At 49.4% G+C, this 27,909-nt stretch overlaps 1 protein-coding gene and 1 long non-coding RNA gene across 2 annotated transcripts in view; one reads left to right on the top strand and one right to left on the bottom strand.

The window, feature by feature from the left end:
• Positions 1-12,672: 12,672 nt before the first annotated feature.
• On the bottom strand, positions 12,673-22,088 carry LOC132656414 (uncharacterized). Its single transcript, XR_009594160.1, has 3 exons — positions 21,971-22,088; positions 14,864-15,166; positions 12,673-13,662 (listed from the first exon to the last, which is right to left on the bottom strand). It is a non-coding gene; the product is annotated as an uncharacterized LOC132656414 (long non-coding RNA).
• Positions 19,600-27,909, top strand: part of Galnt15 (polypeptide N-acetylgalactosaminyltransferase 15) — a 35,522-nt gene continuing 27,212 nt past the window's right edge. Inside the window, exon 1 of the mRNA XM_021641722.2 lies at positions 19,600-20,787. Within this exon, the coding sequence (XP_021497397.1) occupies positions 20,255-20,787 (533 nt within the window). The 5' untranslated portion in view covers positions 19,600-20,254. The remainder of the gene's footprint in view (positions 20,788-27,909) is intronic.

Consider the following 27,909-nt stretch of genomic DNA (forward strand, 5'->3'; position numbering starts at 1 on the left):
AGGGATAATGGTTACATCAAAACGAACTGCAGCACAGTTTCCAGAGCTCCACGGATGGCTTACAGTGTGGAATTTTCCTTATGTTTTCTCTCTCTCTCTCTCTGCTTTACAACTTTTAGCTGTGAATGTTTATGTTTTGCTCACCTATAGATACACCATATGCTTACAGTGGCCACATAGGCCAGAAGAGGGCACTAGATACCCTGGAAATAGAGCTACAGATGTTGGTAGCTACTGTGTGGGTGCTGGGCATTGAGCCTGGGTCTTCTGGATGTGCTCTTAACTGCTGAATCCTCTCTCCAATCCACATGGGACAGGTTTCATATTGTGGTGCAGGCTGGCCTTGAATTAGCGGTAATTCCTCTGTCTCACTGTCCTGAGCTGTGTCTTCCCGCATTCTTCTATAGCCAAAAGTGATTTGTTCTTATCTTCAGATACTTAGATAATATGCTCCTGTACTGTTTTTCAGGCTATTCTATACACATTTTATTTATTCACTTTATGTTTATGTGTATGTATAGATGTATAATGTATGTGCATTATGCATTCAGTGATGCAGGAAGACGTGCCCTCCGTGGGAGGCATGATTCCCTGGGCAAGGGACCTCCGAGCAGTGTGAGAGAGAAGTTATCTATTGACTATGTATATGTAGGTGTCATATGTATACACATATAATATACATACATGCCATTTCTGTGCAGTAACTAGGCTCCAGGTGGTGCTTATACCTCAAACTAGAAACGCTGAGGAAATCGCTAAACAACATTTATATAGTTTTAGCTGGGACAATTTTAAGAGGTCAAAGCAAACAACTCCTTGCACTCAGACCCACGTTCTTCTGTGCATTCAACCACACATGGGGCAAACTATTGAAGGGGTCAACCAGATAGCTCGGTTCATAAAGACACTGAACTCAGTCTTCAGGACCCACATGGTAGGAGGAGAGAGCCTGTCGTCCTTTGACCTCTACGTGTGCTCTGTTGCATGAGTCCACATAGACAGACAGATAACTTTTAAAATTCAGGGAAAACTACATCTATACTGAATATATATATTTCTCTTTGTCATTGTTCCATAAATAATACGGTGTAACAACTATTTGCATAAAATTGACATTTTATCATCTTGTGTGTGCGTGTGTGCATGCAGTTGGGTGTGCACATCTGTGTAGAACCAATGATCAATATTGAGTGTCATGATCTATTGTTTCCATTTCATTTTTAAAAAAAAATGGAGTTTCTCACTGAACCTAAAGCTAGACTGCATAATGCTGAGGATCACTCGGCAGGGTTAGCTCATCCCTCTCTGTAGGACGATGGCTGGAGCGTCATATAGCTAGGCGCTGGACTCAACTGAAGGTAATCTCACTTGTCTGGCAATTGGTAGTGGCTGTCTGCGGGGTCTGTGGCCCCTTTCTGATCCTGAGTTTCCCAACAATATGGTGGCTGAGTTTCTAGAGTGGGTGTCCTGAGGAGGGGATACAAGCCAGATTGCTTTTGCAATCTAGACTCAGTCATGCATTGTCACTTCTGCCATAATCTATCAATAATGCACTCACAAAGCCCCAAATTTGATAAGACAGTGGCCAAATTGGGAACAGCAAACTGTGTTCGTGGTGATTTTAGTAAATTCAGTATCTTACAAGCGTCTGGGAGAAAGTTAGGGCCTCCGGAAAGGGGCTAAGAAGTGCTTTTCCAGCAGAGTCCCAGAGAGTGGGCAGGAGTTTGGGGGAAGAAATGGTGAGCTAAAGGATCGTTCTAGGTAGTGGTTCCAGGCTTAGAAGGTACTTGACTACAAGATGATTTATAAGGAGGTCCATGTAGCTGTAAACACTGATCAGGTTCATAATAAAAAATTTCAACAGCAGCAGTGAGGACCCTCACTTTTTGTCATGTCACATCATGCTTAACCAACATGCACTTGGCCTATAGGTTATCTTCTGCTGTGTAGTGTAGTGGTTGGCTGGGCTCTTTCGGGTCTCTTAGAGTAGGCAGTAGCTAGGTACGACATCACCTCAAAACTTTCCTCATTTGCACGTTTGGTACCTTGACTGGGAAGTTTTCTTGCCGAGACTAGGACAGTTGGACTCTTCATGCCTCTCACTCTTTCTATGGTTCGCTCACTCTTGCTCTCTGTCATTGCATGGTCCTTCAGCGGAGCCATCCAGCACAGCAGCTCCTGTGTGGCCAGACTTGTCATGAGGTGGCTGATGGCTTCCAGAGTGAGTATCCCGACACAACCCAGAGGAGGCTGCATGGCCTTTTCTAACGAGACAGTTGGAAGTCTGGCACTGCGGTTGCCGTGGCATGATGCTCATCCAGGAGTCACGGAAGCCCACCCGCTCTCATACAGAGGAGTCACAGATTTCTTGAAAGTAGAAGTGTCAAAGTATTCGCAGATGTTTCCAGACCTCCACAGCAGGGTGGCCATATAGCTCATGGTCCTCAGCAGGACTCGAGAGAGTCGAAATGAGTACTTCTTGGGCATGAACTAGGAGTGTCCTTTGCCAACCAAGGTGCACATTCATCCTATTACAACACCCACACATCAAGAACACCAAACCTTCTCTGTTCTTTTATCTCTGACATTTGCTGTGTCGTTTAAGACATGGTATCACTGTATATCCCAGGCTTCAGAAATGAGATTCTCCTGTCCCAGCTTTCCAATTGCTAGGATCACAGATGTGAACCCACTATGTGGTTTTTGGAGGAGGGAGGAATGGGATGCATTTGTGCATGTGTATGTAGACCCCAAAGAATAACCTTCGGGGTCATTTCCTAGGCACTGTTCATGTTCTTGGTTGTTGGGGCTTTTTGGTTTGTTTTTGTTGTTGTTTTAGACAGACTCTTCCACTCACCCGGAACTTGCCAAATAGGTTAGTCTGGGTGTCCAGTGAACCCCGGCAGTCCTCCTCTGTCCACTTCCTCACTGCTGGATTACAAGCACATACCGCCATGGCCATCTCTGTGCTTCAGGTGGCTTCTGAGGAGCAAATGCAGGTCCTATTTGTCAGAAAAGCGCTTTCCAGCTCCAGCGCCTCTCCAGCCCTAGAGTGTCACTGTCAAACTCACCCAACGGTCACTGAAATTTGTGCTTTAAATTTCATTTTTCGTTTTTTGTTTGTTTGTTTTTGTTTTTGTTGGTGTTGTTTCCAGATCATGAATATTTAAATTGAGGTTTCTTTTTTCACAAAGAAGCCTAGCAGCTATGGGTCTCACCTTCCATGTGAACACAGGCCACTGCAGGCTCTGGAGGTTCACATGTGATCAGGGAGGCCTCATCTCTCAGAGGACAGCAAGCCAAGCAATAAAAGAATTTGCCACAAGAGATGTTTTTAAAGACCTCATTTTTTGGCTAAGTACTAAAAAAAACAAACAAAACATGCTGATGACTCATGAGCTGAAATCAAATCCTTCAACTCTGAAAAAGTAGGTTGTTTTTTTTTTACAAGAAAATTAAAAGGTTTTATTTTTTTAAAGTTTTTTTCCCCTTTCCCCAGACTGCATAATATTTGCATAATACTCTTTTCTCTGAGTAATACATTCCACCTCCAAGGACAGTGATGGCTTCACTTCCAGAGTTCTTGCCAGTAGCCCTGGGTGAGTTCAGACATCACCTTCATCCATGACAACACAGCGCCCTCCTCTTCCTTCTCTATGAGTGACCATCAGCCCATTCTTCTGAAGACACTAAAATGGAATGGAGTGCTAAAAAAGATCATTTGGGAAGTGTCAGGGTACAAATGTATGTGGCAGGTCTTCATGAACCCAGTCACAGTCAAGGTCTCTCTTGAAGCCAGCTCCCCTCACAGGAGCCATTGCTCTTCTCACAGCTCTTCACTACAAAACATTTTCTTCCTGTCATTTCTCTCCTCAGCCTCCAATTCTGAACGAAATCGACGTGATTCATTTCTGGTCCAGGAAAGCAGACATCCCACTCTGTTCCTCTTGTCTCCTTAGATGCCCACAGGCATCTCTTCGCTGGAAAAATGGAAATTCGGAAGCTCTACATTTCTGTTCCAGAATGAAGCACACAGGAGAAAAAACAAACAAACAAACAAACAAACAAACAAACACCATGTGAGACTCCAGCCTTTGGAATCGAGAGGGTGTTTAGCAGGGACACACATCAAGAGGATGTGTCCTTCTGGCTCCTGGAAGGGATACAAATAACAGCCCTCACTTTCGTTCAGGATGAAAGTGGGGGGGTGGATTTAGAAGGACTAGCAGCTGTGCACTGAGCTATACCAAACTCCAAGAGCTTCAGCCCTGACGTCCTTTGTGGCTGCGCTTGGGGGTGGGCCTCTGAGAGATGCTGAGCTAGGTGCAATTGTAAGTGTCAAGCACTCACAATGGGAGTAGAGTGCTCTTAAAAGAGAAGGCAGAGCATGCGTTCTTCAGTTTCCTCCTCCTCCTCCCCCTTCTCTCTCAGCCCTCACCTCAGCACAGAGGACACAGTGGTAATGCAGCTACCTACGAGCCGGGGAGTAGCTCACGAGACCCTGACCGTCCTAACACCTGGAGGGTGGACTGCCACCTTCCAGGCATGTGAGAACACAAGTCTCGTTTGTTTACACCTGCCAGTCTCAGCAGCCCACACTGACCCAGAGGTCACAGTTTCCTGGGACTCTGAGATTCCCGAGATACTGAATTTCTAGCTTTCAAATCCAGAAGCTCCCAAGAGCAAAGGAGCAAGTGTTAGTAAGCTGGAGCTTCCCCTCCAGGCCTCTGTATCTTTAGAAGTAGTCTAAAAGTTGGAAAATATTAAAAATTTGCATGAACTTTACTGCTAGTCCTGCCTAAGAGACATTGGCTGTCTTGTACAATTAGTACCTACCCTTCCAAAAAACTTAGAGCATTTTTTTTTCCATCATGCATGTGCATGTTTATCTGAGAATATGCATCTTTGAAAATTAGACTCCGCCAGTCCCTCTCCCTGGCCATTTTTGGCTTCTTCTGGACTCTTAAAAATATAACTCTGAAGTGGGTACAGTAGTTCAGTCCTGTAATCCCAGCACTCAGGAGCCCAAGGCAGAAAGAATAGGAGTTTGAGGCCAGTGTGGGCTACACAGCAAGACTCCATTCAAAAACCAAAATCAACCAAACAAATCCACAGAGAAAAGGTGGCCCTTCCATAGGATCAACATAAGAAGCTGAAGATCATTTTTGCAAAAGGAAACAGTCAAGCAAGGAAATACAAGTTGTAGCAAATTCTGAACAATATGATGTTTAAAAATGAAAATTGGAAAATGATGACACATTTTACTAGTATTATAATTATCATATTGTAGCATTTAATATTATACAACAAAAGATACAGCCATCATAAGGACTATAACAGCCACATAGAAAATGCAATGCTGAGCCGGGCTGTGGTAGCACACGCCTTCAATCCCACAACTCAGAAGGCAGAGGCAGGAGGATCACTTGAGTCTGAGGCCAGCCTGGTCCAGGAAAACCCTGTCTAGAAAAAAATATTCACATTTTTTTAAAGAAAGGAAAAAAATGCAATGTTGGAGCTTCTGTCATATACACCGTAAGAAATAGAAGGTAAATAAACATGAGCTTATCTGATAGGAGGGGTTGTCTGGAAGTTTTCTTGATTTTCTTTTCAAATGCTGTTGCTCAACATTTTAAGAAAAAATTATTTTAAAAGGAAAGCTCAAATCTGGAGAAAGCCACACATGGTTCTAATGTGATACCAGTTACAGACAGTTATGATGAAACCAAGACCTTTGCTAATGACCTGAGGCCTCCTCTCTGAAGGCTGTGGGCTCTGACGTCACTCTGTCTCTGTGCTGCGGTGTGACTACAGCAAGGAAATGCTGGATTCTGTCACGATAGGTGGATTTGAGGCAGGGGGCTTCCGGGAGCTTATAAGGGCACAGGACAGCGAAACTCCCAGAACCAGGGGTGGGAGTGTTAGCATTGCTGTGCAAGGTTCCTGGGCAGGTGCTTGGATCCCTTTAGTGGGACAACCATAAATTTGATCTGCGCACTCCTGACTTCATGGCACCAATCCCAGTATCAAAGATCCTATTTAGCTGACTCCAACATACCCGTGGGCCTGAGTGGTAAATATGCCGTCAACAGACCCCTAACTGGGACCCCCGGGCTCATATCCCATGCCCAGCTGCCTCTCGGGCACTCAGGATACTGTGTCTGAGCTGGCCCAGGGCCTCTCCCACCAGGAGCCCCCAGCGGGCAGGAGGCGCCTGGCGGCTCTTAGGACAGACCTTTTCCCTCCCCACCCTCTTGGAAGAAACCACAAAAACAAAGAGCAAGCCAGCTTCAGTCTAAGAGAACTGTTTTCATCCTTCCCCAACACTGTGCAGCTCCTTGGCCTAGAACACAGGCGATGAAACCTTTATGAGGCTCCCTGTGCAGCCAGCTAGCACCTGCTGGCTTTGACCTCGCTTGGCATCACTTTCCTTCTTCTGGAAGCTGATGTTTTTCTGTGTGTTCATCTTCTAAGTGCAAGTATTTACAGACAGATCTTACCGGTACTCCTAACAGCATGCCTTTCCTCTGAGTCCTGATTTCATCCCTGTTCAGTGAGTCAGTCGTATTCTGTTCTGTGTGTTGGTGCCTTGGCGGTTTCACAAGGTCATACGTTGCTCATGGGTCATATTTTACATTTCTCTATACTCTGGCTGCTAACATACTGTTTAGCATTGCATAAATGGCTTTTGGCAATCTGGAACCAACCCAAAGTGATCATCAGCAAAAGAATGGATAAACAAGGTATGGTTTGCATATCAAAATATTTCTCAGTTCTAAGAAAGAATGAATCTCTGACATTGTATCCATGAAGAAACATGGGTGGCTCTCAAAAATAATTCCATTGAGTGAAAAAGAAGGTGAGCAATCCCTCCTGACATGCAAGCAAACAGGCTGCACGCTTCCACTTTCATGACGCTCTAAAATCACCAATACTAATGCACGTGCTAGAGATCTGTTGTGGACTGGGTGTATATGTTCATTCCCAAGTTCGTATGCTGAACGCCCAGCCTCCAATGACACTCAAACCCGCAGCTTCCAAAGGAGTAGCTGAAATAACAGATGTCATAAGGATGGAATCCTGATCCGATAGGATTAGTGTTCTTATTCAAAAAACACTAGGAAGCACACACTCACCTTTTTCCATTTTGCCAACACGGTGCTTACTCTCATTCTACTAGAGTCTGAGAATCTGGGCCTCTGGATGTACCCTGAAGAAGTATCTTGATTAGGTTAAGAGATAAGAAGACCTGTCCACTGTGGGTGGCATCATTCCCTGGGCCTGGATCCTGGATGGTAAAATGAGCAAGCAGACTGAACATTGTTCGTCCCTCTTCCTCTGCTTCTTGAATACAGTTGCCGAGTGACCAACCCCTCCGTGCTCCTGTCCCCATGCCTTCCCTGCCACAGCAGACTGTTGTCCTGGAACTGCGAGTCTGGTGACAGCTCTCCTGCTGGTTTGTAGAGGAAAGTCCTCTTGTTGGAAGGAGATGTGCTCTTGTCCCTTCCTCTTCTCGTAAGAATGTGAATCACATTTTGGAGCTCTACCTTCACGCCCTCTTCTACACTGACTCTTTGGAGCCCTCCTTCAAACACCGCCCAGCTGGGGACTAGGGCTTCCATACAGAAGTCTTGGAGAGAGACAGTCCGTGGTGTGGCTGCGTGGTGTGGGTGAGGAGTTTACTGACTGCAGGGTGAGAACAATTTTCTGCCTCTCAGTAGGTTGCACCAAAATATGAACTGAAGATATATGCATTTCACATACATATAAATTGTACCTCTATAAAGAATGGAAATAAACACCTATTGGGGATAATGAGCACTACCCCCTTTCTCTATCGGTTTGGGAAGATTTATCAAGCACAGAATAGATTCTGGCACGACAGGTATATCAGGGAGCTGGAGCCTGGAGATCAGCAGCCCCACTTCCTGGGTCTTTGGAAGACTTTTCAGCTCCAAAAACAGTTTCTGGAAATTCTCAGATCACAGCCACGGAGCCAAATTGTGCCAAGTGCTAACAGCTCATTAAGAGACTCAGGCACTAGAGAAACAGCATTAACTCCTTCATGTTTCCATGGAGGCAGCTGGGCCTGGGTCTTTGAGAACCAGCCAGAGCCTGGATCTGTTCAGCTGCTGGGCAATTCCACAAGGAGAAACAGAAAGAAGAGATTTAAAAAAAAAAAAAAAAAAAAAAAAAGCCAGGGCAGAACGTCTTAATGAGGTTTTAAACTGTGCTTCTGACTTACGGATGCTCTGCACTCAGGCAGACCAGGCAGAAGATAACCTAACCTGTCCATCAGCATGGGCTTTCCCAGATGTACAGCATTTAAGGGGTATTGGTACCTTGAGATAAAAATAAGGACCCTCCCCAGGTTGTTCGTATTCCTTTCTTTCCAAGGACCTTATTAACACTAATGAGAAGCTTTGTGACTGGAGGTGGGTGAAGGACGAGGGAATATGCCCTTTCCTTTGGGGACACAGAACCTAGAAAAACACACATTTCACCCCAACACACACTGCCAACACATACACACACACACAAACTTTACAACCTATTTACATGTTACATGTGGCATGTGTGTCTCTTGCCCTTCTCCAACCTCTGCGCCTTAGCAGACATTATGAGTAGATCACAGCACTAAGCCCAGTTCTGGAATCAAGGATGTGCTGATGCAGCTAGCACTCACTCACGAGGTCCAACAGGGTTTTTTGTTTCACTTTTGTTTGTTTGTTTTGCTAGTCAGCTGTTAAATACATTGATTAAAAGTTTATTTGTGAGATTATACTTAAATGAATTATATCAAAATATAATGGCTCCCCCAAAGTCTTTATTCTCTTTTTATTTTACAATTATTTATCATCCTGAGGTTGATTACTTTCATATAACTGAAAGTCTATAAACTAGTGTGTGCATGTATGTTCCCAACCTTGCGTTCAGAGATAAGTGGCCTGAAAAAAGAAACAATGCCTGTATGGCAGTGTTTAAATCATGGAACAGGAAAAACTCAATACCCTTCCATAGCCTTTGCGCCCTAGTATGAGCCAGTTAAATATTCACCAGCACATAACTGTAACCAACAACCCCAGAGAGAACAAACAGGTCCCTGCTGGCTGTGATAGAGGCCCAAATACAAATACAAATGCGATTTAAATTTTATTTTAAAATAACATTTTATTGATTCTTTGTGAGTTTCACATCATGCACCCTGGTCCCACTCATCTTCCCATCCCTTCATATCTGCCCTCTGTCCTTGCAACCTACCTCCCCAAAAGGAAATTTAAAAACAACAAAAATAGACGAGTAAAGAAAACAATCAAAGCAAAGAAAACATCTCATTATGGAAGCTGCCGTGTGTCACAGTGTCCCATAGTATGCCTTTTTGTTCACACATCTTCACTCGCAAATGTTCATTGCAGTCAGTGGTTGGGCTGTTTTCAGGCCCTGGCTTCTGCTACACCATCAATCCTGGATCCCCACAGGTGCCCCTCTTGGAAATCCTGTCATTGCCGTGTGTCACGGAGATCCTGCGGCTTTGAATCTGCAGGACCAGTCCCTTCATACACTCCAGTAGTGCATAGATGAGGTAGATGTTGGCGAGGGCCTGGGTGGTAGCTCGGTTGGTCAGCCCTCCCCTCAGCTCTCAGCACTGCCAGGCTAGCTCACCCCATGCTGCAGCCGGCAGGGGCAGGATCAGCTCGGGAGAGATCTCATGCCCTCAGGGCTGGCTCACTGGCACTCACCACCAGAGCCAGCTCCACTGTGCTTTCCAGTCAAGGCCAGGGGCCCAGTCTCCTGGGTGCTACAGCTGGTGAGGGCCAATGCCAGCTCTCCTGCCCTAGTGACCTCGGGGCCAGCTCTCCCAACTACCAAAGGCAGTGAGGGATGAGGAGGGGAGAGCATCTCTCTCTCTCGCTCTCTCTCTCTCTGCTTCCTGAGTGCAGATGCAGCATAACTGGCTGCCTCAAGCTCCTGCCTCCATGACTTTCTGCTTACAGAGGACCACATCCTCAAATAGCCCCAACTATGAACCCTTCCTTCCTTGATCTGCTTTCTTGGGTATTTGTTACAATAATGAGACAGGAGCTAATACAGACAGACAAACTCTTTTCACTTTTTTCCAACTGCCTTATTTAGAGGTCCTGCATGAACTGCTCAGGCTGTGAGATGGTACATCAGGTGACTTGGTACCAAACCTGGCAACCCAACTTCAATCCCCAGAACAAAATCTCTCTCTCTCTTTCTCTCTCTCTCTCTCTCACACACACACACAAACAGGAGAGAGAAATGAGATAAGAAATTTAACTTCTCAGGCAAAATCTATAATATTACAAGCAATATGCATGGCATCAGTGATGAAAATGTCCAGTGGGGGAGGGTGTGGCAATTCTTCTTGTGAATAAGAGATTGAGATTGAGAGGCTTGTCCAGGATCACATAGCACTCAGGCTGGGAGCCAGTCTTCATAGCCAGTCTTCTGTCAATCAAGCCGGAATCCGTTGCAGGAATTTCACATCTAGCAACCCATGTCAATTTCTCCCGAATTCTCTCCACTCCTCCTGTGTCTCCAGCCCATTCAATACGTCCAAGATGTTCCCACAACACCTCTGCGTGTCAGCCATAGGGATGTGAGGCCATCTACACACAAATTGAGTCTCTCGGAGGCAAACGGAGTTGCCGCACAGCCCAAGCCTGTCTCCTCTGTAGTCAGAGAACTCTTTCTCGACTGCCTTACTTACTGGCAGCCCCTGTCACCAGAATCATCTCCCACTTGTGCACTCTATCGGGAACCAAGAAAAACAAGACAAAACAAACAACAACAACAAAAACCTTTCTATTAGGAAAGCTCTTCAAAAAGCTTTCCAAGACACTGCTTTGTAAGACTTTCTTCAGATACAGCCTGACCTTGCAAAGGGAGACACACTGCAAATGATACCAGGAGATGGCCCAGTCCACCATCCAGGGGTGGTTGCCCTGCCTTGCTGAACCTGACCTTTCCCACCCATCCCCACTACCCCCAGGTACTCGTCTGACTACAGCAGGTGAAGAAGTGAGAGGGACAAAGACAGCATCATCTCTCACCCCTCCCCCATGGGGGTAAGCTTTGAGAGCTTATAAATTCATCTCATTCCCATCAACTTGGATTTTATGCCATCAGTGCTCAGATTTTTTCTCTCTCAAGTGCCTCTCAGCCTCTCTCTCAAGTGGCAGCGGGCAGAGGAAGAGCTCAAGCAAGCCATGCTTCCAAGAAGTCATGAGGTGCAGGCAGAGGACTGCTTGTTTGGTGTTCAGGATTCTAGTCTGGCTGGTTGGCTGGAGTTCATTTCACACACACACACACACACACACACACACACACACACCCTGCTGACTCCAGCTCCCAGCCAGCTAACAGCAGCAGGGAGGTGAGGCATTCCAAAGGGATGGTAAACAGTGAGCTCACAGCCCCAAGTAGTCCAGCCCTCCGCAGCCCAGCCAAGAACACGGTCTCAGTGATGAAAGAAGCAGGGAGGCAACTCTGGGTCAAGGAATGAGGTTGGCAAGCAGGCAGGCAGGCAGGCAGGGACCAGAAGGTGGGAGAGCCATTTAGTGTGGCCCCTTAGGGACAAAGAAGCTCACACACAACCAGCTTGCTCTCTACCCTGGGTTTGACTCTCTAGCACCTGGTACAGGAACCAATTGTAACCAATAAATATAACCCAGCTGCAGACCCCAGCTGACTGCAACTCCAGACCCTAACACCTAGAAGACAGAGCTCTTGGTGTGTCTGTGAGAGAGCTTCTAGACTGAGCAGGCTGCACGGTTCCATGGGGGCAGGGTCTCAGACTGAGTAAGAGGAAGAAGTGAGCCTAGCACCAAATTTATCTCTCTGCTTCCTGATTCCAGATGCAGTGTGATCAGCTGCCTCCCCCTGCTGCCACCATGCCTTCCCCACTGTCATGGACTGTCCCCTCAAACTGTGAGCCAAAACAACCTTTCCTTCTCCAAGTAGCTACTTAGAATGTTTTGTCACAACAATGAAAAGGGTCATCAATACAACCATAAACAGACTTTCCTGTACCAATATGGCAGCCACAGAGCCAAGACCCACAGACAGAGGGCTGACTTTGTAATTAGCCAGGCAGATTTTCAGGAAATTTTCCCGTATGCTTTCCATTAGGTGTGGGGTGCAGATCATTTTCCCAGGTTCTGATATTGAAAAGCTGTCTCAGTTAGGGTTCTCATTGCTGTGATGAAACACCATGGCCAAAAGCAGGTTAGGGAGGAAAGGGTTTATTCAGCTTACCCTTCCTCATCACTGTTCATCACCAAAGAAAGCCAGGACAGGAACTCAAACAGGGCAGGGACCTGCAGACAGGAGCTGATGCAGAGGCCACGGAGGGGTGCTGCTTACTGGCTTGTTCCCCATAGCTTTTGCTCAGCCTGCTTTCTTATAGAACCCAGGGCCACCAGCCTAGGGAAGGCCCCACCCATCAGTGCTGGGCCCTCCCCCATCGATCACTAATTGAGAAAATGCCTTACAGCTGGGGAGACATTTTCTCAATTGTGGTTCCCTCCTTTCAGGTGACTTTAGCTTGTGTCAAGCTGACATAAAACTAGCCAGGACAAAAGGCTTTCTAGACTCTATAGAACTGTCAAATACGACTAAAAGCAGAGGCTGCAGCTGGGTGCCATGGTGTGGACCCTTGACCCAGCTGACAGAAGACAGAGCCAGGAGGATAGACCTTCAGAGCAACTCAGTTTACAGAGCAAGACCCTTTCTCAAAAGACACAAGCAAACATTAAATAACGCTGTTGTCATATATTTAAAAACGCGTCACGCATATGACAGACTTGATATGAAAGATATTTATTTGGGAGAAGAGAAGCAGAAGAGAGTTAGGGCCTGAGTGAGCCATGAGGGCAGAGGTAGAGAGAGACAGAGGGACAGAAAGAAAAGCAGAGAGAGCAAGAGAGGAGACCAGGAGAGAGAGGTAAGAGGCAGGGGTCCTTTTATCCCACGCCCCTGTGAGTGGCGACCAATGATGACATCACAGGTGCCCAAGCAACCTAGGCTAGTGCTTAACAGCTGCAGCTCAGGGTCCTGCGATATAGCTCATTTGGTAGAGTATTTGTGTAACACGCCCTAAGTTCCATCCTCACCTGGTACCGCAGAGTGCTTCACGCATGAAATCTAATGTTGTCCTCAACCACATAGCATGTTCAAAGTAACTCTGGGCCGGGAACCCTGGCTTCCAGAAACCCACTACAAAGGGCTCGGTGGCTCTTGTATAGGCCCAATCTATCTCACTAGCCACGTGGTTGAAAACCTCACTGAAGAAAGCTGCACTGGGGTGGCCGGGAGCTCTGGACTTTAACCTACAGATTGCGACCACTTGTCTTGGCATGGGTCAAAACACAGGCCCTCAGGCCACAGTAGAAGTAAGAGAGTTGTGCCGGCTGAGGTAAGGTGCAGGAGGTCCTCAGAAGCAGGTGGGCAGAGGAGGGGACAGCCATCGAAGCTCACATGTGTCGTCCATCTGCTGGTGAGCCTCGCTGGCAGGAAGCAGTGGCTGGCAGGGCTGCAGTTGCTCTAGCTTCCTGGATGTCCCTGCGGCATTTTCCTCCGGCAGTCGTGGGCCAGTGACTAGCTCTGAGGCCAGGTGCCTCAACGTTCCCAGGACGCCTGTTCCAACCGCAGAGGCAACTGGAGTTAACAAGAGTTTAGTCTACCATAATGGGGCTCTACTTTGGGCTATTAGGTATCCCCACGGTGTATCCATCTGTCCTTCCCAAAAGTCCACCCTGCAAGTGGAAGGCCAGGAAGGCAGCTTTATTCTCAGCTAGTCAGTGGGCTAGCCGGATGTTTCAAGGATTCTTTCCTTTGGGGAGACGGAAAACATCCTCCAGCCCTTCCTCAAAACTTCCCAATGACAAACTGAAGTAGGAGTCCACCACTATTCACCCTGCTTATTAGGCTTGCTTATGGGGTGGGAGGTGCTGGCAGCACTGCAGCTGACCCTACACCTGCTGGGAACAGATTTCACGCAGTGGGAATGATGGCATCCCCAAGCTGCACAGACGGAGCCCCCCTCCCTTCCTAGCCTGTGTACTGCAGCATCTCCTAAGATCCAGAGGGCAGTGCGATCCAGGAAGAACTGCAAATAAATGGTTGGGAGGAGGGGCTAGAATCTCAGGTGAAGGTAAAAGACCCTTTACACCCTCTCTTTTGTGGGAACTGTCAACTGTTGCAGGATATTTGACCCCATTGTGGACCGCCCGCCCCCCATTGTGAACTGTAAAAAAACTTGTCTTTTGTTTGGTGTGGTTCAGCCCTATCACACACCTTTAATTCAAGAACTTTCTGTTTATTGTAAACAGATGATTAAGGTGTGGCTCTAACACACACCTTTAATCTTAGAACTTTCTGTACACAGGAGTTAATAAAGTTAACCCTAGGTCAAGAGTCGGAGCAATTAACAGAAAGGAGGGACTTTGAGAGAAGAGTGGTTAAGGCAGGTGGAGAAGAAGGAGCTTTTGGCCTTCGGTCTTTAGCTTTAGGCTTTTTCCTCCTGGGCTGTCAGGTGAGTTAGCAAGCTTTTTCCTTCTGTGAACTGAGTAGGAAGGTCGTCTGGGTACTTTCTCCGCCTCTGTAAGCTAGAATGTTTCCACCCCAGCATCTGGCTCCTGAATCTTCACTGGTAAAATCAAATGGTTTTGGATTTTTGGGTTTTTTGTTGTTGTTGTTTTTGTTTTGTTTTATTTAAAAAAAAAAACAGTCAGAAAAACCAACCATGATGGAGTCTTTCAAGCAGGCACAGCTTGTCCTATAAAAATGGCAGCTATTTGCTCGAGAGGCCACGTTCTACAACATTGGTGGTACTTACCAGCAACTACTAGCTGGACAGCCCATAGGCTTGGCCAGTTTCTTACAGGAAGGAAGGCACCAGCAGTGTTCTAGAGACTTCCATGAGTCATGAAGAACAGTGACTCTTGGACATCTCATAATCCCTGAATGATGTGGGGATGATCTGTCTGTGACATCTGCCACCCCACTGAGCACTAGGGGTGCTCTCATCTGGCTGAGATGGTGCACCCATCTCATCTGGCTGGCTGGGCAGGTGTCCACTTCTTTCCTCACCACTCAGGGTTTTATCATCATCATCATCATCATCTCATTACCGCTAATTCTGTGTATGAGAGGAAACAAGAGGGAGAGAAAAGAGATTAGGAGGTCTAAAGAAAGTATTTGCTTCCAGCAGTTGCTGAGACAAAGCGTCACAGCCTTGGGAGCCTAAACAGATGTTACTCCCCAGTGGTGACACCAAAAGTCTAGAAGGGCCAGAGAGAGTCTGTTTCACGTCACCCCTATCCTCTGGGGCTAGGGTGGCCATCTGACATCTTGGCTACAGATAGATGAATCACCTCAGTCTTGACCTTCATCTTACAAAGTTCTCCCCATGCCACCTCTCAGCCCCAATTGTTCCCTCTGTAAAGACACCTCATATCGGACTAAAACCTCCTGACACCATTTTGTCTGATTATCCAAAGGTGTGTGTTTCCTGTGAAAGTCCCATCCCAGGTCTGGAGGAAGAAGCAAGTCCTCAATATCGAAAAGGACAAGACTCAAGCCATCTCAGAAACAAAGAGAGGGGGAGGACAGATAGATGCTGATCTCCAACTGATGATGAAGAAAAGCGGCAGGGGAATCAAGTCACAGGCCCTAGCGCCACCAAGAGCTCAGGCAGGATGGTGAGAAGCCTCAGTCTCCTGTTTCTGGGGCAAGGAGGAACAGGGGAGTGGAAGGATTGTGTTCTGTATTTGTGGGATCCATGGCTTGCTTGGTTTTAACTCTGGAGGACAGTGAAAGAAAGATGCTTGGTTCTACTTTTAGGAGCCCCTGAAAGGAGGACTCTGGCTATAAGAGAACAGAAGCCATGGCCAGGCTACGGACTGAAGGCACGCTGATGGTGTCTGGAGATTAAAGGAGGGTCAGGCCAGGAGGGGGTGTGTGCCGGCGGCAGAGTGACACCCTACAAGCCAGGAGTCAGGAGCAGGCAGAGCAGAGATGGCCGTGCCTTGGAGCCAGCGATTTAGAAAGTTTCCTGCTCCCTCTAGTCTAGAGTAATGCTGAGAAGCCAAGACCTTGGGACCCCTTTAACACTGCAGTTAAGTCTTGGGGGGCTTCAGGGATCCATTATAGTGAACACCCCAGGAATCTAGAGGACTCTGAGCCTGGGATGGGATGACTAAGTTCTTTGGTGGCAGACACACCAGTGTTGCAGCCCTGCGCACCCACAGAGGTGTGAAGCAGGTACAAACATTTCTGAGTTCACTGTCTTTTCTGAAGGACCTAGGAGTCCAGCCTTAAAATGGCATCCTATGATTATGGGATGGATGGAACCACACCAAGCTGATCCCAACCCCAGAGCGGGAAAAGATGCTCAGACATCATATCACCCAGTTCGTAGTGGACATACAGTTGTCTCCACATTCATTCACCAAATCTCTGTGGACCAAGTTTTCTACATAGATGTAGGTTTGGTCACTGGGAAAACAGCCAGGAACAGGTCAACCGCTGGCTTTGATGAGTGGGCATCTTATGCAGGTGCTGAAAACATCAGGCATTCCAAAGGCCTGAATATTTAAGTTGTCAGGTGTTGAGAGGAGCTATATCCCCAGAGAAAGCAGGAAGGAGACTGGAGAATTCTATGCATAGGCAGAGGGGATGTGGATGCAGAAAAGAGGGTTCTGGGAAGCCCTGGTATATAAGTAACAGGAAACATGGAGGTGGGATCGTGAACTACACAGGTGGGCTGCCCAGGAAAGAGACCACATAGCAGTTCGGCTAAGGGGGCAGATAAAGCCCTGGGCTGAGAAGTTCAGTGAGCTTGAAGTGGGCATCACAGGAGAGGCGTGAACAAACGCTCTGTCCCGGGACATGGAGGTGCTGCCCTCTGAGCTTTCTGATTTGAAACCTTTGGCAGCAACATCCTTGTTAACTTCAACATGTCTCAGAAATTCTGCGCTGCGTGCCTCATGGTCCTGAAAGACCTCTCAGACTTGAAAGATGTTCAAGCTTCCCTGCCCCCACCCTGACATTCTCAGATTGGAGAGTTGGAGGCCGAGATCAAACCACACATTCTGAAATGTGGGCCCTGGGTCAGCACTGAGCTACTGACAGAACATCTGCATATATACTATTGTGTCAGAGAGGGGGAATGTGTGTGTGTGAGAGAGAGAGAAACAGAGAGAGAGAGAGAAGCAATTGGATCAAAAATAGAAACATTTTACTTGAAAATTTAAAGCGCACATTCTAAGGTCAAAATCAAAACAGAAAATAATTATCAAATTCACTTATCCCCAGTGGCAATTTTACCCACATCACTCCTACATTCATCGAAAGAAATGCAGCTCACAGCAATAATCAGCTTCCTTCACCAAACACGGAAGCCAGATCCCACAGTCGCTCAGTGTTCTTCGTCTCTGTGGTGGGTAGTGTTAACTGTCAACTTGGCCTAACCTGGACTCATCTGAAGAGAGGATCTCTGTGAGAAACTGTCTTATGTCTGGGAATGTCTGTGGGAGATTGTCTTAATTCATTGATATCAAAAGACCCAGCCCACCGTGGGGAGCACTATTCCCTAGTCATTTAGCACAGGCAAGCGAGCATGTGTGTGTTCACTTCTTTCTTCTTCTCTTCCTCCCCCTCCTCCTTCTTCTTTGTTTTTTTGAGACAGGGTTTCTCTGTGTAGCCTTGCCCATCCTGGACTCACTTTGTAGACCGGGCTGGCCTCAAACTCACAAAGATCCACCTGCCTCTGCCACCCTGAGTGCTGAGATTAAAGGCGTGTGCCACCACACCTGGCCACTTCTCTCTTCTTGACTGTGGGTGTAATGTGTCTATTTGAAATTCTTGCCTTGACTTCCCCACCATGGTGGACTATTACCTGGAACATTAAACAAACAAACAAAAAAAAAAAAAAAAAAAAAAAAACCCTTTCTTCCCTAGCCTGCTTTCCATTGAGCTATTTTCTTACAGGAATAGAAGTGAGGCTAGAGCCATCCCCTTCTGCCTGTTGTCTGCGTATGCTCTTGGTGACCTCAGATCTCAGATTCACTCACTATCTACATCTGGCTGGATATGACATCATAGCTGCAAGCCTGGCCTCTCTGCTACCATCCAGGAAACTGAGTGGGCATATATCCCACAGCCAACGCTTTATCTTCCCGTGCCTGTTGGCTGACATTGCCAATGTCACATGTTCCGAGGTACGCCATTGCTAATTTACCTCCTCCCACCTGCTCCCTGCCTTCCTCACTCAGTTGATGGTGACTTCAGTCTTACAACTTCTCGTGGAGCTGTTCCGTGATTCTTCTCTCTCACACATACCAGCTTCATTAGCACAGCCTATTGTTTCTCTCTTAAAACCCACCTGTTGCCACTCAGTTCTCTGAAGATCTCTGCTGATGTCACTTTGAGCTTCACCAATGATCCATTTCTTTGCTTCTGCCCTTTACAATCTCAACCCAACAGGAATCGGAATTCAGTTAACACCCAAGGCAGAGGTCTGTCTTCTGTCCACAGGTCTCTCTAAAGGCTCTCATCCCACTCGGGGGAAAAAACCAAGGTCCCTGCCCTGCCCTATTGAGATTCCTTCTTCACCATTCCCCACCCCTGTGCTATCACCTTCTGTAGTGACCCACCTCGCGTCACTCCACTTCCCATCCTGCTTCACCTCCACTATGCTTCAAGTCCCGTTGTGCTTTCCTACCATCATGCTCCCCTTCTCATCCCGTAGGTGCCTATTGCCTCACCTCTGACCATGCCCCGCCTCCCACCATGCCCCGCCTCCCACCGTGCCCCGCCTCCCACCATGCCCCGCCTCCCACCATGCCCCGCCTCCTGTTGTGCTCTGGCTCCAACCATGCCCCATCTCCCAGTGTGCTTCCTCTCCCTTCATGGCTCCATCACAGCGCTCTTGGCCTGCTCTGCTCTGGCTGCACCGGCTCCTTACTGTTCCGCACACCAGGCCTCCTCCTTTCACCTCTGTTATTCCTTCTGCCCGGCTTCCTCCTTACACAGAGTCTAGGAAAAGCGCCCTGCCACTTAGGGTTGATTTTTAGCCCCTAGCCTGTATTCCCCAGCTCCCATCTCTGCTTCATGTTTTCCCCCTGACCCTTGACCCTGTGCATACATGAAAGGATCATCTCTCCAGCTCCCTCATTGTCATGTGAGCACCATGAGGTCCCAGCTTGGCTTTCTCTGCTGTACTCGGGATCCAGAGGACAGTCTGAGGCAGTAGCTGCTCACGACTGTGTATGAGCTGAATGGAGTTTGGAGACTGAAGGAGTCTGAAGCATACCAAGCCTCCAGCAGCCTCCAGGTTCCTCTGTGGGAAACAGGCGGCAAAGCTTAGGAGGGCTCCCCCAACCCCTCACTTTTAGAAAGGAAAGGCCAGCGGGCCCCAGCAAGGAGCACAACAGAGCCTGGCGGACTGCCTCGGGAGACTGAAGGTGCTGACAGAGAGCTGGCTCCTGGCATCTGCATCACCTTGGCAGCCTGTCTGAACCAGGAGAGAATTCTCCCTCCTGCTCCTCTTGGTGGGGAGAGGATACCTCCCTAGGAATGAGGCTCAAGTCTGAACTCCCGGGAGACTGCTGTTTTGAACTGGCTCTTGGGGTGACGCTGCGGGTTGTGCAAGCCTTGAACAGTGGGGGCACTAGGACCAGGAGCGAGATGCATGCTTGGCTCCCTTGTATCTGGCAGAGGGTTGCTGGAGCCGTTTGAAAGGAAACCAACTGGGCAGTGCCTGCCGGCTTTACATCTGTTGATCTGACCTGACTCAAGGCATCTAAAGGAGGATGTCTGTCATCTTGGCTTGACTGAACCCCCAACAGCTCTCCCCAGACATCCTGTAGAGCATGCAGAGGGGGAAGAAACATGGGACTAACCACCAGAACAGAATGGACAAGAGCAGGGTGAGAGAGAAGCAAACAACACACCCGGAGACCCTTTGCAGAAGACAATTAACAAAATCCTCTCAGAGGGGACCCAGGAAGGTCCCAGGCTCCTGTGGCTTTCTGATGCCAAGGAGCAGTGGGTCTCACAAGCACTGTTAGCAAATGTCAGGTGGAGTAAAAGGAGCAGGTGACTGACAAAAAGCCTTTCAGCTGGAACGAACAGCCCAGGTTCAATTACAAGCCTGAAGGTGCCTGGAGCGCAAGGAGGAAGCAAACTTGCACAGGACCTGTTGCTTTGGGCAAGTGGCTGCGACATGCTCCTGAGGAAGAGAGCCAGGAGCAGACGCTGTAGGCTTCAGTTCCTCCTGCCCCTCCTGACGCTGGGATGTGTCCTGATGATGGTGACCATGCTGCAGCCTCCCCTGCCCACCCTGCCCCAGGCTGTCCCAGCCCAGGCCAGCGAACGCAGTCCTGACACTGGGTATCGCCTGGACTTCGGGGACTCTCAGGAATGGGTTCTGGAGGCAGAGGGTGAGGAGTACAGTTTCTTGGACAGCCTGCCGCCTTTCATCTCCCTGCAGGAGGATCAATTGCTGGTGGCAGTGGCCTCACCCAGAGCTAGGAGGAATCAGAGCCAGGGCAGGAGACGGGGCAGCTACCAGTTCATCAAGCCCTTGAGCAGGAGGCAGGATGAGGAGGCCCCCGAGAGGGATTGGAGGACTGAGGAAGATGGGGAGGAATCAGAAGAGGTGCTGACCCCCCTCAGCCAGGATTTGGATGGCCTCAACAAGGCGGTCAGTGCCCGCCTGCCCCTGAGGAGAGCCCTGCCCGAGGTCCGGCACCCACTGTAAGTAGCCCTGCTCTCCCTTCCCTGGTCTAAGTGTGTGACTCAGTGGCAGTGAGACCCCAGGCACCGGCTCTCTGTAATCTGCCTCTCCCATCCTCAGGACAGCACTTGCTTGAGATGTGGTTGCCAGGGCCGTTCTCAAATCCCATCTCGGACCTGATCGTTAGAAGCCCCAGATCCAGGGATCTGCCAATAACAAACCCCACGGGAGAGAAGACCTCACCCACTCATTCTCTTGTCAGTCCCAGGTTGTAATCCTCCCATTAGTCCCCCCAGGTCACACTGCTTAAATAGGGAGATGGGAGCAGAAGTTCTTCAAGACAGCTTCCGTCTCTCACGCTGACGCCAACACACGTTTCACATTGTTATATTATTACTGTTTACTTTTCTCTGGGAACAAAAAAGTGACTGCAAACATTGCCAGAAATGCTCACGTACTTCTTGCCACATGCCTGGCTCTAATCTAGAGCTTTCCGTGTGTGGCCCCTAAAGCCCTAGAGAGTCCTCTTGCACTGTGATGGCGTTAGCCTCATGCCTGGTTTGTACAGCTGACAGTAAGGCACAGAGAGACCCTGGGGCTTGCCCACTGTCACACAGCTAAAAAGCACCAAAGTAGGAATGTGAATTCAGGCATTTAAACCCCAGTTGAGCCTGAAGCTCCACCTTCGCCACCCTCCCCAGTCCCTAAAAGAAAGGAAGAGTCCCGACCCCCGAGGGTTCATGTATGGTGGTGATTACAGCTCAGCCTGCAAGGTCCCCACCCCAGGAGGAAACTGGCAGGTGGATGCGCCCTGGCAGGGCGGCTCATTCTCTAGCCCCTGGTCCTCTCCCACCATGGACAGCCACAGAGACAGACAGGAGACTGCTTGCCCAAATCCAGAAGCAGTGTGGCTGTATAACTTGAGGGGCCCAGGGCCCTGCCCTGGAGGCCGTAGCTCTTTTCAGAGCCTTGAGCTTTCTGGGAAGTAAACGTATCTCCTACCCCTAAAAGCAAACGTTCACACAGCCATGACTCTGTGGACGGCTGATCCGGCACAGCCTGGCACAAGCCCCGTGCGCAGACCACTGGAGAGTGCAGACTCCTGAGGTCCGTCCTGGAGCACTCCCCTGCCCACAGTCCCAGTTCTGCCCCGGGGAACTCCTATCCCATTCCAGTCTCAGGATCTCTTTGCACTCACAGTACCTCGTAGAGCGGGCGCTAAACGGCCATCAGCGTGTTCGTTTGTGCAGTGCGTGCTTCCCCCGCTGTGCTGAGTCTGCCGGTCAGGACCACGCGCGCACTGCTCAGCCCAGCCTCCAGCACACACCACCCTGTACAGACAGGACCGCTGGACGAAGGAACGGCTTATCCGTGCCTTCCATGCATCTTTTCATTGGCTGAGAGCAAAAGTGAACATCTGCATTCTGCAAACAAGAAACACCGGCTCCGGCCTTGGGGATGTGTGTGTGTGTGTGTGTGTGTGTGTGTGTGACACTGTGTCTCCGAAGCACTCTGCACATGCACACTTGTGGGTGAACTGCATGCGTGCCTGTGCACACAGGCACTGCGCGTGCACTGTGTGTTGAGTGTACATTGTGCTGTGTGTACTAAACACGTGTGTTGTGTGTCGTGCATGTGTGAGTAGTTTGAGATTTGGTGTATGCAGGTGGTGTGTGTGGTATGACGGGCACAGGCGTGATTGGTATGATGCCATGTGTGTATGCATGTCGTGGATGCATGCAGTACATACACATACAGAGTGTATCTCTGTGGTATGTATTATGTGGAACTGGGTGTTCTGATGTGTGCTTATGTGTTTGTGTGTGTGGAATGTGCTGTGACAGTGTCCCGTGTGTACTCCGTGCCCTGTGTGTATAGTGCCAGTGTATATACTATTTGTGCTGTAACTACTGCATGTGTCCCATGTTCACTGTATGTAAAGCATGCATTATGCAGTTATTACACAGCATATGGGTATGCTGTGTGTGCAATATAAAGCCTGTGTCTTTTGTGGCACACAGGTATATATGTACTATGTATGGCAAGTGCACTGGCTATATGTTGTGTGTTTCACGTGATGTGTACATGCACTGTATGCATCCATTATGATACAGCGTTCATTTCATGTTGTGTGGGGCATGTGTGTTTTATATCTGTTGCGTGTGTGTGATCCATGTGCTGTAAATGTTTCTCGCAACGGTCATGTGCTTGTGTGCAAATGTGTTTCATGTGTTACACTTGCGGTCTGATATGCGTGTGTGCAGGGGGCGTTGGTGGTGCAGATAGCTAGAGCCACGCCAGGTATGTTTGATGTGGACAAGCATGTATGCTTGCATAGATGTTGGGTAGACCACTTCATTGGCTGTTTCTTCCCTCCATGGTAACAAGTGCGTCTCAGTCATCTGGGACCTGGCCTATCTCGATGCTGAGCAGTCCCGGGCAGTCAAGACACCTCTTCACCTCAAGGAAAGCGTAGACTTGAGAGCTCTGTCCCAGGGTTCTTGCAGTTACCAGCTCTACAGAAAGGTGGACAGCGCCCTCTGCTGGGCACAGCAGCGAGTGCAGCCTGTACAGCCAGCGCTCACGTCTGCCGTCAGACTCCTGGGCCGAGCCTCCCCCGCCTTCCAGAAGGCTCTCGGGTACCCAAGAGTCCCTGAAAAGCCCGACACAACCCCTATCTTCTATCCAAGGTGGCAGTGCTCTCCTCTCCTCTTCCACTAGGTGGAAAGACAAGAGATGCTGTGTATTACGCCTCTGTCTGCTGTGTGCAAATCTGAGCTTTCCTGCCATGGCTGGAGACCTCTGCCTCTGCCCTCCGACCCACACTCCTCCAGTCTCCCAGCTTCCTGCAAGCTCCTCAACTCCTAACCCCGACATGTTCTTTCTGACCTTCATCCAGACCTCCACCCCACCCTGGCTTTTGTCGGTCCCCTTGCTAGATCCCAGATCTCCCTTGGGATCAAGGCTGGAGGCCAGTTTGCATAGGGGGGATCCAAGGACGTTACCAACAATGAAAGACTAAAATACAAAAACACTAGAGTGAATGAAACCGGAAGACGGGCTCTGGAGCCAGACCTGACCGTAGGTGCCTGAGACTCCGGTGCTTGGTGAAGGCGGTGGGGGAACTGTGAATCTGGGTGGTGAAGGAGGCTGGGCGGGAGAACTGTGGATTAGGGGACAGCCTGTGTCACACGGCGAGACCTGTCTCTCAGGACGAATGTCTGCAGATAGAAAGGCAAACTCTACTCTTAGCGAGCAGGTCCTATGCACTAGAGACCCCAGATGGCGGTTTTCACCTCCTTGATCTGCTCCTTGGATCAGTTCAGCAGGTTTCATTTTATGAATGAGGAAAGTGAAGGTGTAGAAAGGTGGACAGATGGGTGCCGTGTGACCCAGCAGCCCGTTTGACCCCAAAGTCAAGCGCTTAACCATCACGATAGACTCTGAGTCTGCTAACTGCCGGACCAGACCTGGGCAAATCGCCTGGGCTTCAAGCATTTCAAGTGTGCCTGTCTTAGAAGCGGCCAGCTCCCACACCCCCGGGAACACACAGGCGGATGCCTACCGCAACATCCTCAGTAGCGCGGAGGAGCTGAAGCTGCCCAGTGTGTCCTCCGGTACACCGGAGGGCTGGGCGCAGCCTACAAAGTGGCCATCCGGCTTAAGATTTAGCACTTAGGGTGCCACCCAAGCACCCAGAAAGCTTGTTGAAGCAGAGGTTCAGGCATCCTCCGTGCGCTTCTGGGCACCTGGGACAGGTCGGCTCTCCAGGCCGGAGCAGGGATCCCCAAACCCGTTCACGCCTGGGAACACGCAGCCGTGGGCTGACAGGCAGAGCCAGGTTCAGGAGGTCTGGGATGCAGCCGGAGAGGCCGAGTTTGGTCTGCAGCCCTACTCTCCGCAGCCAGGGGCTACGCCAGCGAGGCCCCCGCACGCGCAGGGCTGGCTCACTCACCGTGTGTGGAAACACAGACATTTGGACTTTGTGCCCCAGAGGGGGGATGTAAACCAGCGCTGGTTACCTGGCCCCACCCAAGTGGGGTCCACAGACCTGCATCGGCACTGCAGACTCCGGGGTCCCACTCACTCCAGCGGGGTGAAAAATCTCTGCTTAAACTGTTCCCTGTGGCATTTACACTCTAGTGAAAATGTGATGCTTGGGACGTAGCTCAGTGGAAGAGCACTTGCCAAACCCATGCAAGATCCAAGAATTAATCCCCAGGCCTGGGGGTGGGGATGTGAGGAACTGGAAATAGCTCAGCGGTTAGAGCACACGCTGCTTTTACAGACAGGCTGAGTTTGGTTCCCAGCACCCATGCCATATAGTTCACAGCTGCCTCTAAAGCCAGCTCCAGGGGATCCAATGCCCTCTTCTGGCCTCTTCACACACCTGTGTGCACATGTATGCGCACACACACTCACACTCTTTTCTTAGGATCGTTTTTCCTTCGTCAATAGGCAGACACCAGACTTCTGTTTCAGTTGTGTTCGATAACTCCTCAGTTTAATTCGCATCTTCTGGCTTATTCTCATATCACTTGAGCTCGCTTTTCTGAAAGTTCCCTGAAGTTATGCATTTCTGCTTGCCGGCAACTTTTGAAAATGCTGATGGAGGTCTATTGAAATGCGCATTCTCAGAGTGTCTGAGCTTAAACTCTGATGTCAAATGGAGGGCTGCTCTGGATGAAGTTGTCTCAGTAAGAGCCTAGGGTAGAGAGGCATCAGGCAAGCAGGGGGCACCACTGGGTGCTGGCCGTGCACACACTCCAATTAGACCAGGCTATCCAGGCTTGCCGGGCTCCGACGCTGACCTGGCCCCATAGGTCAATCTTTGCTGTGTTCTATTTTCTTCCACCTTTGCTGGTTCTACTGTTTGGTAATTAGGACAAAGCGAGAGGTTCAATTAGTCTCCGGATGGCAGCCACACCTCAGACTGTCTGACTCAAGTACTTTTATCCTTTTGAATACTCACCTAATTTCCACCTACAGTTATTTTAAAGATTGACGTAAGTCAGCTGAAAAGACAGGTGGAGCCTGGGGCTGAGGACTGCTGCCACCCTCGGGCATGGCACTGGTGAGTGAGCTGCCCAATGGCGGTGACCAGGAGCAGCTAGTGACTGTTTCGGAAGGCGTTGCTGTGACTGAGGCGTCACTTGAATGCCAGCTCAGAAGTCAGAGTCGTCACTGTAACAGGGATCTTCAGTAATAGCTTGTTTCTGTGGCTCATAGTTTAATTTTAGCTCCTCAGGTGTTTTTGTTGTTGTTTTGTTTTGTTGTTTTGCAAGACAGGGTTTCTCTGTGTAGCCTTTGCTGTCCTAGACTCACTTTGTAGACCAGGCTAGCCTCATACACAGAGATCCACCTGTCTCTGCCTCCCCGAGCGCTGGGATCACAGCTGTGCATCACTGCACCCTGCTCAGCTCCCCAGTTTGTAACTTGATTCCATTCAGATCTCTCAAACTGCTTTCACCCACACAGTGTATATCATCAAATGTGGCAAAGTCTTCTCTCAGTCTGCAGCGTGAGCCCCTGGGTGCCATGTTTTCTCCTCTAGTTCTGCCCTCAGGAATCAGGGGCTCCCTGCTTCTCAGGCAGGGAGCCGCACTGTCTATGCCCATCTCTCTGAAACACTTTCACCAGCCACTAGTTTTCTGAAAACTGCCTCCTCAATGGGTGATCACCAGCTCTTACTGAAGTACATGAATAGCACTGACTTGGATGGCATCCCCTACCATCTTCCAGTGCGGACCATCTACCATCTTCCGGTGACCTTGTCAGGGCATACAATTTTTTTTTTTTTAGTGTGTGAAAAAACTGATGAGTCTCCGACCAGAGCAACAGGACTGGCTGAAACCTGCTTCTGAGTGAATCTAATGTGTGGGCATCCAAGAACATCAACGCTCACCTTTCGACAGGAGCTGTCCCTGGACTGGCCTGCCCTGAGGACACGAGGGGTGGGCGTTGCCGGAGAGCAGGGGCATGTGAGAGACTCCCAACCCATTGCCACGCTCTGGATTTCCTGATACCCCCAGATACCCCTGCCCAGCTGCTCTGCCATGTCACGCTGCCTGCTAACATCCTGCCGCTGGCAATGACAGCTGTGGCGCAGGCTTCCATGTCACCCAGGAGTTTGCCTGAAACGCAAGACTTCAAGGGCTCATGCTCAGTGTGACAGTGCATTTAACAAGATCCCATTGACTGTGGTGCTCGCTAGCACCAGAGTTCACTGGGCCAGCCCTCCCTGTCTGTGGCCTTCTCAATGGCTAGCCTTCCCTGAACTTCTACAGAGCAAACTCTTCAGATAAACATCCTGGAAGGTTTGTCTGGGCGTTGTCCAGGGAAGGCTGGCCCTGGCAGCTTTAGGACACTTCTTGGGCCTCTGGTCAGGGTACAGAACCACGACTGTGATTAGGTGACTGTCTGTGACCCAGAGCAAGGAGCCAGGGTCGGAGATAACAAAGGATCCCACGGGGTCCCTCAGAGAGGGTGCTATGCCCTCAGAGAACATGTGCCCTGGTGAAGATGCCTGATGGCAGTGGCTGCTTCCTCTCAGGCTCTGCCCTTCCCATGTACCTGTGACACCTGAGAATGTCCGGTCCACTTTCCTAAGGGTTTCTCTCCGGCCGTGTCCTGCCCTAGCCTTCCCAGGACCTGCCTGGAAGTTGCTGCTCCCGGCAATTACCCACAGGCGGGGTCCAATGTTAGGATTTTCTCGTGGCGCTGGAAGCTGGCCCTATGATAATAACTCCCATCGGTGGGTGTTTGCACTTCTTGGCTATACAGCCATGCTGCACCCTCCTCGACTGCACAGCTGTGCCGTACACCGCTTCAGTACATGGCCGTCCTGTACACTCGCCGCGAGCAAGAGCTTTGAACAAGCTTCTTCCAATAAGACCTTTTTTCAGATGTACTCGTTTTGTTTTATGTGAGTGGTTTGACTGTGGGTATGTTTGTATACCATACATGTGCCCGGTGCGTGCCGGAGGAGGTCAGAAGAGAGCATCTGATCCCCTGGAGCTGGGGTTGAGGGTAGTTGTGAACCATTTGTGAGAGCTGAGAACCAAGCCAGGCTCCTCTGCAATAGCAACAAGTGCTCTTAACTGCAGAGCCATCTCCCCAGCCCCCTGGGAACATCTTATTTA

Source organism: Meriones unguiculatus, chromosome 9 (genome assembly GCF_030254825.1).
Source record: "Meriones unguiculatus strain TT.TT164.6M chromosome 9, Bangor_MerUng_6.1, whole genome shotgun sequence".
NCBI lineage: Eukaryota > Metazoa > Chordata > Mammalia > Rodentia > Muridae > Meriones > Meriones unguiculatus.